At 42.6% G+C, this 14,957-nt stretch overlaps 1 protein-coding gene across 1 annotated transcript in view; it reads right to left on the reverse strand.

Moving 5' to 3' along the window:
* MINDY3 (MINDY lysine 48 deubiquitinase 3) overlaps positions 1 to 14,957 on the reverse strand; it is a 201,060-nt gene that overhangs the window by 3,041 nt on the left and 183,062 nt on the right. Inside the window, exons 13-15 of the mRNA XM_075315624.1 lie at positions 12,416 to 12,488; positions 8,796 to 8,883; positions 6,058 to 6,129 (exon numbers count right to left, since the gene is read on the reverse strand). Of these exons, the coding sequence (XP_075171739.1) occupies positions 6,058 to 6,129; positions 8,796 to 8,883; positions 12,416 to 12,488 (233 nt within the window). The remainder of the gene's footprint in view (positions 1 to 6,057; positions 6,130 to 8,795; positions 8,884 to 12,415; positions 12,489 to 14,957) is intronic.

Raw genomic sequence — 14,957 nt, forward strand, 5'->3', positions numbered from 1 at the left:
CACCTCCTCCCCCTCCAGTACAATGACTAAGAACACCTTTATAAACAGTAGATAACACAGAATCTACCATTTACAATAGGTGATATCACAGCTCACCTCCTCCTCCTGTACAATGACTGATATCTCTATATACAGTAGAGAACACAAAATCCACCATTCACATTTGGTGATGTCACAGCTCACCTCCTCCACTCCTGTACAATCACTGTTATATCCTCTGTATACAGTAGGTGATGTCACAGCTCACCCCCTCCTCTCCTGTACAATCACTGTTATATCCTCTGTATACAGTAGGTGATGTCACAACTCACCCTCTCCTCTTCCCTTCTCAATGACATTTGCCTAGATCAGAGCATGCTCACTAAACACTTCAGTACTGTTCATAGGTTCGGACTCGGACGATTGCTCCCAATGCTCGGCTGCTTATCAGCATGTTGGAGTCTAATGTTCTCAGTGACCAGTGAGAAAATTGACAGTGATAAGAGGAAGAAAAAAAAAAAAAAATCAGCCAAAAAGAAATGTATCTAATGAAGTGCAGTGTTTTCTTCCACCACTTCCCAGTCTGTACATTTTCCAGCTTTCTTCTGTAAAACAGAGAAAATATCCCACACCCCCCTTTTTTTTACCAAAATTAAAAGAGAACGTCAGAGCAAAAGCATGAAAATGTACAGAAACTAAAATAAATACAGCACCGATGTCACATCACAGTCACTTCTGCGCCGCGGCGGTTTATTTTTTCCTGTTGTCACGGTTACAGCATCACAATTATTTTATGTAAAATCCGGAATGTAGAGCAGCAGAAGAACCCCCGGCCAATGACCCCCCCCAGCCTGATGAATGCGTCAGCTTAGCCTAAAATCAGCAGCGGTGCGCTGCACCCACCATCTCCGCTGTTACTGGAAGACGTTAGGAGCCATCACAGAACTTACTAGAAGTAACTTTGCTAACTTACAAGATGTTTGCATGATGCGATCCTCCTGCAAGACATGCGCAACGGAGGAGTCCCCACGTGTCATGTCTCTTCTCACATATTTTGCTTTCTTTTTCTCTCACGAGGCATTGCCAATAAAACTCCGTACTAAGCTGCTTTCATTAAAGGGGTTGTTAACCTTCAGAGACTGTGTTTTTTTTTATATTTCTACCCTAAGTGCATGCATTTAGAGATAGCAATCATGTTTTGTAATTTGGTTTTATTACAAATCTTGCATCGTTTGCCTTCTATAGCCTGGGTTACATTGCCCATTGTTGGCTCTAGGGGAAGTTAATTGAGAATCCTTCACTGAGCTCATTCAGACAAATGAACAGTAGAGTTTATAGTAATGTGCCCCATCCTGTGGTAATGTGCCCATCGTTGTCTCCATCCTGTAGTAATTGCTCATCCTTGTCTCCATCCTGTAGTAATGTGTCCATTTTTGGGCCCATCTTGTAGTAATTGCCCATCCTTGTCTCCATCTTGTAGTAATGTGTCCATCCTTGTCTCCATCTTGTAGTAATGTGTCCATCCTTGTCTCCATCCTGTAGTAATGTGTTCATCTTTGTCTCCATCCTGTAGTAATGTGTTCATCTTTGTCTCCATCCTGCAGTAAAGTGCCCATCCTTGTCTCCATCCTGTAGTAATGTGCCCATCCTTGTCTCCATCTTGTAGTAATGTGTCCATCCTTGTCTCCATCCTGTAGTAATGTGTTCATCTTTGTCTCCATCCTGCAGTAAAGTGCCCATCCTTGTCTCCATCCTGTAGTAATGTGCCCATCCTTGTCTCCATCCTGTAGTAATGTGTCCATTCTTGTCTCCATCCTGTAGTATTGTCCCCATCCTTGTCTCCATCCTGTAGTAATGTGTTCATCCTTGTCTCCATCCTGTAGTAATGTGTCCATCCTTGTCTCCATCCTGTAGTAATGTGTTCATCCTTGTCTCCATCCTGTAGTAATGTCCCCATCCTTGTCTCCATCCTGTAGTAATGTGTTCATCCTTGTCTCCATCCTGTAGTAATGTGTCCATCCTTGTCTCCATCCTGTAGTAATGTGTTCATCTTTGTCTCCATACTGCAGTAAAGTGCCCATCCTTGTCTCCATCCTGTAGTAAAGTGTCCATCCTTGTCTCCATCCTGTAGTAATGTTCCCATCCTTGTCTCCATCCTGTAGTAATGTGCCCATCCTTGTCTCCATCCTGTAGTAATGTGCCCATCCTTGTCTCCATCTTGTAGTAATGTGCCCATCCTTGTCTCCATCCTGTAGTAATGTGCCCATCCTTGTCTCCATCTTGTAGTAATGTGTCCATCCTTGTCTCCATCCTGTAGTAATGTGTTCATCTTTGTCTCCATCCTGCAGTAAAGTGCCCATCCTTGTCTCCATCCTGTAGTAATGTGCCCATCCTTGTCTCCATCTTGTAGTAATGTGCCCATCCTTGTCTCCATCCTGTAGTAATGTGCCCATCCTTGTCTCCATCCTGTAGTAATGTGCCCATCCTTGTCTCCATCCTGTAGTAATGTGCCCATCCTTGTCTCCATCTTGTAGTAAAGTGCCCATCCTTGTCTCCATCCTGTAGTAATGTGCCCATCCTTGTCTCCATCTTGTAGTAATGTGTCCATCCTTGTCTCCATCCTGTAGTAATGTGTTCATCTTTGTCTCCATCCTGCAGTAAAGTGCCCATCCTTGTCTCCATCCTGTAGTAATGTGCCCATCCTTGTCTCCATCTTGTAGTAATGTGTCCATCCTTGTCTCCATCCTGTAGTAATGTGTTCATCTTTGTCTCCATCCTGCAGTAAAGTGCCCATCCTTGTCTCCATCCTGTAGTAATGTGCCCATCCTTGTCTCCATCCTGTAGTAATGTGTCCATCCTTGTCTCCATCCTGTAGTATTGTCCCCATCCTTGTCTCCATCCTGTAGTATTGTCCCCATCCTTGTCTCCATCCTGTAGTAATGTGTTCATCCTTGTCTCCATCCTGTAGTAATGTGTCCATCCTTGTCTCCATCCTGTAGTATTGTCCCCATCCTTGTCTCCATCCTGTAGTATTGTCCCCATCCTTGTCTCCATCCTGTAGTAATGTGTTCATCCTTGTCTCCATCCTGTAGTAATGTGTCCATCCTTGTCTCCATCCTGTAGTAATGTGTTCATCTTTGTCTCCATACTGCAGTAAAGTGCCCATCCTTGTCTCCATCCTGTAGTAAAGTGCCCATCCTTGTCTCCATCCTGTAGTAATGTTCCCATCCTTGTCTCCATCCTGTAGTAATGTGCCCATCCTTGTCTCCATCCTGTAGTAATGTGCCCATCCTTGTCTCCATCCTGTAGTAATGTGCCCATCCTTGTCTCCATCTTGTAGTAATGTGCCCATCCTTGTCTCCATCCTGTAGTAATGTGTCCATCCTTGTCTCCATCCTGTAGTAATGTGCCCATCCTTGTCTCCATCCTGTAGTAATGTGTTCATCCTTGTCTCCATCCTGTAGTAATGTGTCCATCCTGGTCTCCATCCTGTAGTAAAGTGCCCATCCTTGTCTCCATCCTGTAGTAAAGTGCCCATCCTTGTCTCCATCTTGTAGTAATGTGTCCATCCTTGTCTCCATCTTGTAGTAATGTGCCCATCCTTGTCTCCATCCTGTAGTAATGTGCCCATCCTTGTCTCCATCTTGTAGTAATGTGCCCATCCTTGTCTCCATCCTGTAGTAATGTGTCCATCCTTGTCTCCATCCTGTAGTAATGTGCCCATCCTTGTCTCCATCCTGTAGTAATGTGTTCATCCTTGTCTCCATCCTGTAGTAATGTGTCCATCCTGGTCTCCATCCTGTAGTAAAGTGCCCATCCTTGTCTCCATCCTGTAGTAATGTTCCCATCCTTGTCTCCATCCTGTAGTAATGTGCCCATCCTTGTCTCCATCTTGTAGTAATGTGCCCATCCTGGTCTCCATCCTGTAGTAATGTGCCCATCCTTGTCTCCATCTTGTAGTAATGTGCCCATCCTTGTCTCCATCCTGTAGTAATGTGTCCATCCTTGTCTCCATCCTGTAGTAATGTGCCCATCCTTGTCTCCATCCTGTAGTAATGTGTCCATCCTTGTCTCCATCCTGTAGTAAAGTGCCCATCCTTGTCTCCATCCTGTAGTAATGTTCCCATCCTTGTCTCCATCCTGTAGTAATGTGCCCATCCTTGTCTCCATCTTGTAGTAATGTGCCCATCCTTGTCTCCATCCTGTAGTAATGTGTCCATCCTTGTCTCCATCCTGTAGTAATGTGTCCATCCTTGTCTCCATCCTGTAGTAATGTGTCCATCCTTGTCTCCATCCTGTAGTAATGTGCCCATCCTTGTCTCCATCCTGTAGTAATGTGCCCATCCTTGTCTCCATCCTGTAGTAATGTGTCCATCCTTGTCTCCATCCTGTAGTAATGTGCCAATCCTTGTCTCCATCTTGTAGTAATGAGCCCATCCTTGTCTCCATCCTGTAATAATGTGCCCATCGTTGTCCCCATCCTGTAGTAATGTGCCCATCCTTGTTTCCATCCTGTAGTAATGTGTTCATCCTTGTCTCCATCCTGTAGTAATGTGTCCATCCTTGTCTCCATCCTGTAGTAATGTGTCCATCCTTGTCTCCATCCTGTAGTAATGTGCCCATCCTTGTCTCCATCCTCTAGTAATGTGCCCATCCTGGTCTCCATTCTCTAGTAATGTGCCCATCCTGGTCTCCATCCTGTAGTAAAGTGCCCATCCTTGTCTCCATCCTCTAGTAATGTTCCCATCCTTGTCTCCATCCTGTGGTAATGTCCCCATCCTTGTCTCCATCCTGTAGTAATGTATCCATCCTTGTCTCCATCTTGTAGTAATGTGCCCATCCTTGTCTCCATCCTCTAGTAATGTGCCCATCCTTGTCTCCATCCTGTAGTAATGTGTCCATCCTTGTCTCCATCCTGTAGTAATGTGTTCATCCTTGTCTCCATCCTGTAGTAATGTGCTTCATCTTTGTCCAAATCCTGTAGTAATATGTTCGTCATTGTCCCCTTTTATTAATGTCCCCTTTACAGGGGCCAACAGCTCATCCTGGCTGGGTATCAAAATTGAGGGGGACCGCATATGGTTTTAAAAAGTTATTTATTTAAATAAATAAATAAATAAAAAAAAAAAGCTGCATGGATCCCCTTATTCTGATACACAGCCAGGATAAGCACATGGCGGGGGGCTGCAGTCTGTAGCTGTATGCTTTATCTGTGCTGGCTATCCTAATATGGAGGGACCCTACGCCAAATATTTTATTTATTTTTACTCCAATCTACAGTGACACACAGATAGGATCTGTGATTGCAAGTAGTACGACACGCTGTCACACAGGCTGGGGGCGCTGTCTGACTGCAACCAATCACAGACGCCGGGACTGCTGGTAGGCGGGGGAAGCAGTGAATATGTATGAGGTTAATGAGCAGCTCCAGAACCAAAGTTGAGCGACCGCGGGAGCAGTTACTGCACCACTAGAGACTCGGTAAGTATAACCTATCCCTTCTACCACCATTTTTAAGCGCCAGATTCTGGTCCCCATAGGGGATCGGCATCCAGCCAGATATCCGGAATCCAATCCAGGCCGGAACTGTTTTTCTTTTAAATCCTGTTAGATCTTTCGATCCCAGATATTTGCAAGTCTTCCCGTCACTAGAGACAACCATTTTTGCTGGATGGTAAGTAACCCCAGATGTGAGCACTGCAGGGAGGCTATCAGCCATCATGACTCAATTGACACCAATGTAATCAATAATACATCCCAGGATCCCACCTGGCTTACAAAAAAATATCAGGAATTAAAGTAAAAGGAAACTTATCACCCACAGCAAAAAATTAGTAATGTTATTCATACATTTCCTGCACAAATCGCTAAGCCTCGGCCGCACAGACTTGTAACGGTTACATTCTTCTTAGGAAAAATGAGAAGAAACATAAGAATGTAACAGGGAGAGATAAGACGTGTGATGACACAGAGCGCGCAGCTGAAGACTTACAGAGCCCACCAAACGCGTCCAAGAATAAGAACGCACATCATTCTAATGGACGTGTCCGCGGAGCAGACTCTTCATAGGAAACATACCTTCTCCTTATGATTGGACTGCCGCAATCCATTATAATGGTACACACTGAAGGATTCGGGGACCTTTGAGCCCTAAAATGCAAAGGAAAAAAAAATTGAAGGTTTGAGTTGGTACCGGATATGTATATGTACGTATACATATAGGCATGAATGTGTGTACAAGTATGTGTGTGTACATATTTCTGTATGTATGTGTGTACGAGTGTATACATCTGTATATACGAGTGTGTACATATTTCTATATGTATGTGTGTACATCTGTATATACGAGTGTGTACATATTTCTGTATGTATGTGTGTACGAGTGTATATATCTGTATATACGAGTGTGTACATATTTCTATATGTATGTGTGTACATCTGTATATACGAGTGTGTACTTATTTCTATATGTATGTGTGTACATCTGTATATACGAGTGTGTACTTATTTCTGTATGTATGTGTGTATGAGTGTATATATCTGTATATACGAGTGTGTACATATTTCTGTATGTATGTGTGTACGAGTGTATATATCTGTATATACGAGTGTGTACATATTTCTGTATGTATGTGTGTACGAGTGTATATATCTGTATATACGAGTGTGTACATATTTCTGTATGTATGTGTACGAGTGTATACATCTGTATATACGAGTGTGTACATATTTCTATATGTATGTGTGTACATCTGTATATACGAGTGTGTACATATTTCTGTATGTATGTGTGTACATCTGTATATACGAGTGTGTACTTATTTCTGTATGTATGTGTGTACATCTGTATATACGAGTGTGTACTTATTTCTGTATGTATGTGTGTATGAGTGTATACATCTGTATATACGAGTGTGTACATATTTCTATATGTATGTGTGTACATCTGTATATACGAGTGTGTACTTATTTCTGTATGTATGTGTGTATGAGTGTATACATCTGTATATACGAGTGTGTACATATTTCTATATGTATGTGTGTACATCTGTATATACGAGTGTGTACATATTTCTGTATGTATGTGTGTACGAGTGTATACATCTGTATACAGTGTGTCCACCGCCATTAACTTGAGAATCACGGCAGCTATAGGCATAGAAGTAGTGTCTAGGTATAGTAAAGTAGCCATGCGCTACGCAATGAAACCACCTATAGCGCCACCTGGTGGAAAACAACGGAGTTAGAATTTTTATCTTGAAAACGGAACGAGATAGAGAAAAAAGTGAATTACGGCATCATCAATTCAATACGACTCGACACCTTGCATACAGAAATGCTATGATTAGAACGTGTAAAACTCACAAGGCTGCAGACGTGAAGTGATGGAGACCTTCCTACAAGTCATTGGGTATGGTGGCTGTGTGGAGTGGCCTCCACGCTCACCTGACCTGACCCCATTGGACTTCTTTCTGTGAGGTCACATCAAACAGCAGGTGTATGCGACCCCTCCACCAACACCATACCTAGACACCACTTCTATGCCTATAGCTGCCGCCGTTCTCAAGTTAATGGCGGTGGACAGGATATGGGTGGACACACTGTATAGGAGTGTATACAGTATACATATTTCTGTATGTAAGTGTGCATGATTGTATACATCTGTATATGTGTACGAGTGTGTGTGTATATATATATATATATATATATATATATATATATATATATATATATATATGTCTATGTGTGTATGTATGTACAGTATGTGTATGTATGTGTGTGTGTGTGTACATATATATATATATATATATATATATGTATATGTACATTGACAAGCAAAACAGTAACAATGTTTTGATCTTTTGCCTTTCAGGCTCCATACCTCACCATCCACTACAGCTCTGAGCGTGAGATGACCTTCATTTTATTATAGACAATCATCTTGGATATCTTATACATAAATGTGACTTTCAGCTATTTAGCATATGATTAGTTATGCAGATTCTTCACACATCACTGCATTGTTACTGTTTTGCTCCAGGTGTTTAAAAAAAAATATTCTTCCTGTATACTACAAATCACAACAAGGAAAAGTGGACAGTAGAAAGTTGGAAACGGGTGATTTGGAGCGATGAGATGAAACTCAATAGACTGCTCTGACGGGGGCAAATGGGTGTGGAAGAAACTAGGGAAAAAAAGAGGCTAAAGGATCGAGAAACTGAAGGAACTGTAAGTTTGGTGGAGGAACCATGATGATATGGGGGTGTATCACAGCTAAAGGCGTTGGATACTTGACCAGGATGGATGGTATGTACATGTATGTGTGCGTGTGCGATTATGTATATGTATGAGGGTGTTTTGCAGTCAGTATTTGTGAGTGTATACAGGTCTGAATTGTAAAGTGCCGTGGAATATGTTGGTGCTAGAGAAATAAAAACTCTTGTTATGTGTACGAGTGTATACATGGATCTGTGTGTGCGTATATACATATACAGTAATATATATATATATAAAAAAAAATCTATATATAAAAAAAATTATATGTACATACACATATATATATATAGATAGAGATATCTATATCTATATATATCTATATCTAGATATATATATATATATATATATATATATATATATAGATAATATATATATATATATACACACATATATATACACACATATATATACACATGTGTGTGTGGCTTTCTGTATGTCTGTGCATGTATCACTCGCTCATGTTTTTGCCGGTGACGCACACCCACCTGCGTTATTTAGTAAGTACAGAAATGACAATCTCTTCAGGCCGTGTACTGTACCTGTTCTGGGAAAAACTCCTGGAGGAACGGGCCCAGTAATATGATCCCGAGGCCTTCTGGGTCTAATTTGGTCTTCATGAGGTTTACACTAGGAAACATTGTAAAGCACACAATAAGCAGGGCAGCTTTCGTCTCTGGCGTTCCTGGGATTCGTGGTACCGCGCTGCGCCTCTCTGCCAATGAATGCGCTGCTATTTTGGGAGTCCAGGAACGCGTTCATCTGAATGGCATCTCTTTTTGCCAAAATGGGTTTATTTTCAGACTGCATAATCTTATGATTAAAACCAAAACAGTGACGATAATTTTGGGAGACAGAACCTTATTAGGAAAACATTTCTAAATACAAGAATGTGTGTAGTACGGGCTGGAAATTCATCACGACGGGCGGGCGGCGGGCCAACGACTGGTGTTATCGAGTACGTAGAATAGTGGTGCAGACACGAGAGCAACCTGAACCAAAGCCCTGTGCTCGCCCCTAATGCCGGACCCCATAAATAGATCAATATTGGGATGTCAGTAGACCCCAACTGAGGCCCATTGTCAGGGCAATGGTGGATGACCATTTCTCTTCATCAGCGCTGCAGCACCACAGCCCCCTCCCCCTCCACTGCACAGAGGAACTGCAGCACCGCGCCATTCAAGCCAATGGGGAAGGAGAACATTGCAGACCTGTCACGGTCGTCTCTCTGTTGTCTGTTTCCCCTGTCTATCTTTTTGTGGGGTGTGTGTTTACGGTCCCGGCTCCCCCCTTAGGTTGAGGAGGGGAATTACATCAGGGCTCGGACATGCTGGTGACTCAAACCTCGCCACCATCAAGCATACCTCTGAGCTAAGGGACAGCGCAGGGTATGCAGTCTGAGGGTCAGCTTAGGTGTCCCTTGTCCTGTCATTCGCCGCCATGACAAGACCCCTATATAAAATCGAGTGGGTGGAGAACCAATGTGCAAAGAAAGGCTGCAGCACAAAAAAAACCCTCTTTTTTCAGTCAACTTTCTCAGAATCCTCATCAAAATCAGATGAAAATCAGACATGGAAACATGGGTCTAGGTGGGTCAAGTGGTTATCTTGTGTTCCTAAAGACTTTAAATTTGGGAACAAAACACTGGGAAGTCATCTGTCCCCTCCAATAAGGACAATACTGCTGCACGAGGAGCCCGTGAGAATGGAGACCATTCACATAACCCTGGATGGGGGGGCTTTGCTTGGTCACATGTGGCTGGTTTGGGTCTATTGTAAGCAGCGTATTTACAGAAACTTGCTTACAACTCGCAGGCTTCTTGTAAATACCTGAAGATTAATTGCACATGCTCCGTAACATCCATTTCTCACATGTCCCTTATTTTAATTAAATGCACATTTGTTATTTTCAAAATAAATAAAAATTTACATGAAAAACAACAAATAAAAACATCACATCTATAAAAGTAGAGACTGAAAAAGGCACAGCCATAAAGTATCCCCGAAACGCGTTGGTCTTGGGAAAAAAAAGGGGGGGGTCACGGTCGGTCTGAATATTTTTTTTTACATTGATCTTTTAACACTAGAAGTCCCAGAGAGGGGTCATTTGACATTTCGACCATTGGAACCCTATGGAGCTCGAAATTCCTGGGACTTCTAGTGTTAAGGCTGTGTGCGCACAGTGCGTTTTTCGGGTGCGTTTTTGGGCTTAAAAACTGCATGAATTTGCTTCCCCAGCAAAGTCAGACTTTTTATTTTTGCTGTCTGCACGCAACTTTTTTTTTAGCTGCGTTTTTGAGCTAAAAAAAAATAAAAAATAAAAAAAGACATGTCAATTCTTTCCTGCGTTTTACTGCATTTTTCACCCATGCAATGCATTGGAAAAAAACACAGAAAAACGCAAAGATCAAAAACGCAGCAAATTGCAGCCAAAAACGCACAGAAACACGGTAAAAACGCATGCTTTTTTTCGGTGCATTTTTGACGCGGGTGTGTTTTTTTGTCGTTTTTGTGCGTTTTTATGCAGCCAAAAACGCAGCGTAAAAAAACAAAACAAACAAAAACCTGCTGTGTGCGCACATAGCCTAAAGCTGTTTTTACGTCTGCAACACTGGTTTCTTTTCATCGCTAGATACCTATAGTTTCTTTTCTCAATGGTGCATGCCCGGGACCCAGGGCCACTCCGTGCTGATCCTAGGAACCCCATACAAGGTGGAGGGGTGAGCTCACGCCCATTGACAGCACCACCAACTCTGCTCTGACTTTCTTTCTTTACTTGGCTGCAAGGATGACGTCCTTTTCTAACCAATGTGACCACTGCGGCCAATCACACAGTGAGGAAACCAGTGATTGGCTGCAGCGGTCAAGTGAAGTCATTGCTGCAGCCAAAGCAAATGAAAACTAGTGGCGACCACCAGGTCAGCAGGGCCAGAAAGGCGGACAATTCAAAAAGAAAGTATGGGTCATTTTATACCATTCCTTCCCTTAAAATGTTTTTTGCTTTTTACTTTGAAGCTTATTCTCAGTGGGTCCAGATTGAGGGGATAACAAAAAAAAAAAATCCTACTCTCGCTTACAGGAACGGGACTGTTCCTTCCTATTTGCGGTGTTTCCCGACGGTCACGGCGTCGAAATCAGGAGATTAATGTCATGTGACCACTGCAGTCAATCAGCGGCTTCTGATCAGCTGCAGCCTTTATACTTCATCCAAGCAGGAAGCCATCGCAGGGACCAATGAAAATTATTTTTTTTATGTAGAAAAAAAAAATTCGTTTAACCTACATTATTTTTAGGATCCTAGTAAAATGTAAAGAGGAGTAAAAATGTTTGCATGTTTTCGACCTAAAAAATATAATTGCACCAACCAAAGCCGAGCTTGCCTTTAGCCTAATTTGATTGGTTTGGTAACTTTTTGTGAGAACGGTTCTTAAAGGGGTGGTTCACTACTCTGCAATAGTGGCCACATCCCTGTAAAACTGATAGGGAAGGATTTTTCTAAATACTTTGATCAGTCAATTCTGCCTCTGAGCGGCGCTATTGCGGTCCGCTCATCCCCATGAAGTGACCCCCGGGCTCCATGACTGATGCGATCCAGTGATGTCATGGCAACTTCCAGTTGACCCGCCATCACCGAGGTCGGCCACAGTCTTCCTGTGTGACTGGACTGTGGGCAGGGTTTCACCGATCGTGACAGCCCAGCATCACAGCTCAGCATGGCGCACGCGCTCTACTGCCGCAAGCAGGAGTGATGCTGGGCTGTGACTAGCAGCGAAACACCATCCACATCTCAGATACTAAGGAAGAATGGGGCCTGCCTCAGTGATGTCAGGTGATGTGACATCACCGAACCTCAGAGGTCACAGAGCCCCGGCGGTCACTTAATGGGGATGAGAGGACCGCAATAGTGCCGCTCAGAGGCAGAATTGTCTGAAGAAGGTATTTAAAAAAGCTATCCCCATTAAATTTACAGGGATGTGGCCAGTATTGCAGAGTAGTGAACCACCCCCCTTTAAATTTTGCAACGGTCCCCACTTTGGCCTCCTTTCCACCTTGACACCCCCCTCCCAGAGAAGAAAAGGAATTTCTAATTTGCTAAGGTGCTCTATAAATAAATAATAATAATAAATAATAATAATTATATACTTGTTAAATTATGCACTTACTACTCAGGTTCTGAGACAAGATCCAGCGCCTTCATCACCTCTTCCAGCAAAGCATCAGGAATGAAACCATTCTCTACAAAAAAATAAAAAAAAATGAAAAAAATTGTAGTCAGCTATAGAAATTTACAATTGTTTTTTTTTTCTAAAAAAAAAAAAAAAAAAAAAAAAAAAAAGTAAGTATCCTCAGGGATAAAAATTGTTTTTAACAGGGCTCAGATTGGTAGCACAAAATTAAAACAGGAACTGACCTTCTTGGATCCTTTGAAGCTCCTGTTCTGAAGAGCATGCAAGCCTCTGCTTGTCTCTACTTCCTGGCCCCGCCTTGACACACCGGGAAAGCGAACTCAGCCAATCACTGGTCGGGGCGTGGCACCACTTTGGTCAGTGATTGGCTGAGTGGGCATTTCCTGTGTGTAAAGACCGGACACAAACGATGAGGCAAACAAAAGATGAGTTAAGCTTCAGAATAGGAACTACAAAGGATTGGACGTGTTTGTTACTTTTTGTTTTTCTTTTACAGGTCTGAGCTTTTTTTTTCTCCTAAGTATATTAGTAATTTTATTATATATTTTTAGACTCCTGGAAACCCCCCTTTAAATTTAATTTCTTTGAAATAATAGTCAAAAAATTCAGATAAAAAAAACCGAAAAACTAAACATTATAATACACAAACAAAAAAAGCTGGTTACAAACATTAAAGAATCTGAAGGATTAGGAACGGGACGTCCTAGGTTTGCTGTGGCAGACTGCGGGGTATACAGTATGTGGGTAGCCTCCCATCTGTTTACATCTCCGCTTGTTGTGACCGGGGAATTAGACCAGCTGTTGGGTTGCATAGATGACTTTTACCATCATTATCTGACCATGTGTCCCTCCTCCCCAACTCCTGCCTGACAGGCTGGGACGCGGTCGCCCCGGCTATCAGAGACAAATTGTGGGCCCCCGACAGGAGGAGAACCTATCTGGAACATGCAATGTTAATGACACATTGTTACGGTGTGAGTGTTGCCAGATGTTCGGGCTTCATCAGTGCTCGTCATGATTTGCATTAAGGAGAAGAACATTATGCAGACCTCCATACAGAAGCCTATAGCATTACTTGTCATCCCCAACCTGCCCGGGAAGCAAATGGATACCATGTCCCAACTGTACTTCTGTCCATTAATTACATATAGATTCCTGCCGACGACACATACCAGCCTAACCCAGAACAGGATCCCCACTTAAATTGGAAAAAGACCAGCGAAAATTAAGAATTTTGGATTTTTTTTTGTTAATTGTGTTGTAACATGATTCATGGACAATTTCCAGAGGAAAACCTAATAAACAATTTAATAATTTTACAATTTCAAAGCCCAGTATCAATAGAGATCCATTATAGAGGATGATCGAGCCAATATAGGTCTGTAATATGGAGCTCTAAGCAAGCGTTGTCGATATGTAGCACCCAACGGTGGAAGACGCCACGTATCACATTACAAAATAATAGCTATACATGTGGCTCAGCTACACCAGTGCGGTCAGGAGGGATCGGCCCAAATTCCACCAACTATTGTGAGAAGCTTGTGGAAGGATCCAAAACGTGTGACCCAAGTCACACAGTGTAAGGGCAATGGTGCCAAATACTAATGACAAAGAGGGAAACTTTTGACTTTGCAGAAAATAATAAAAATGTCTTATAACATTCTCTCTATCATTATTCTGTCTTTTGGCAAATATAAATAATTTTAGTTCCTAATTGACCTAAAACAGGAAAGATTTATTCTGATTTCATGTCAGATAGTGAGAAAAACCTGCAGATGTGTCTGTATAGAGAGCGGAGGGAAAAACCTGCAGATGTGTCTTTATAGAGAGTGGAGGGAAAAACCTGCAGATGTGTCTGTATAGACAGCGGAGGGAAAAACCTGCAGATGTGTCTTTATAGAGAGCGGAGGGAAAAACCTGCAGATGTGTCTTTATAGAGAGCGGAGGGAAAAACCTGCAGATGTGTCTTTATAGAGAGCGGAGGGAAAAACCTGCAGATGTGTCTTTATAGAGAGCAGAGGGGAAAACCTGCAGATGTGTCTTTATAGAGAGTGGAGGGGAAAACCTGCAGATGTGTCTTTATAGACAGCGGAGGAAAAAAACCTGCAGAGTGGAGGGAAAAACCTGCAGATGTGTCTTTATAGAGAGTGTAGGGAAAAACCAGCGGAGGGAAAACCTGCAAATGTGTCTGTATAGACAGCGGAGGGAAAAACCTGCAGATGTGTCTTTATAGAGAGCGGAGGGAAAAACATGCAGATGTGTCTGTATAGACAGCGGAGGGAAAAGCCTGCAGATGTGTCTTTATAGAGAGCGGAGGGAAAAGCCTGCAGATGTGTCTTTATAGAGAGCGGAGGGGAAAACCTGCAGATGTGTCTTTATAGAGAGCGGAGGGAAAAACCTGCAGATGTGTCTTTATAGAGAGCGGAGGGGAAAACCTGCAGATGTGTCTTTATAGACAGCGGAGGGAAAAACCTGCAGAGGTGTCTTTATAGAGAGTGTAGGGAAAAACCAGCGGAGG

The sequence above is a fragment of the Anomaloglossus baeobatrachus genome, chromosome 6, assembly GCF_048569485.1.
Source record: "Anomaloglossus baeobatrachus isolate aAnoBae1 chromosome 6, aAnoBae1.hap1, whole genome shotgun sequence".
NCBI lineage: Eukaryota > Metazoa > Chordata > Amphibia > Anura > Aromobatidae > Anomaloglossus > Anomaloglossus baeobatrachus.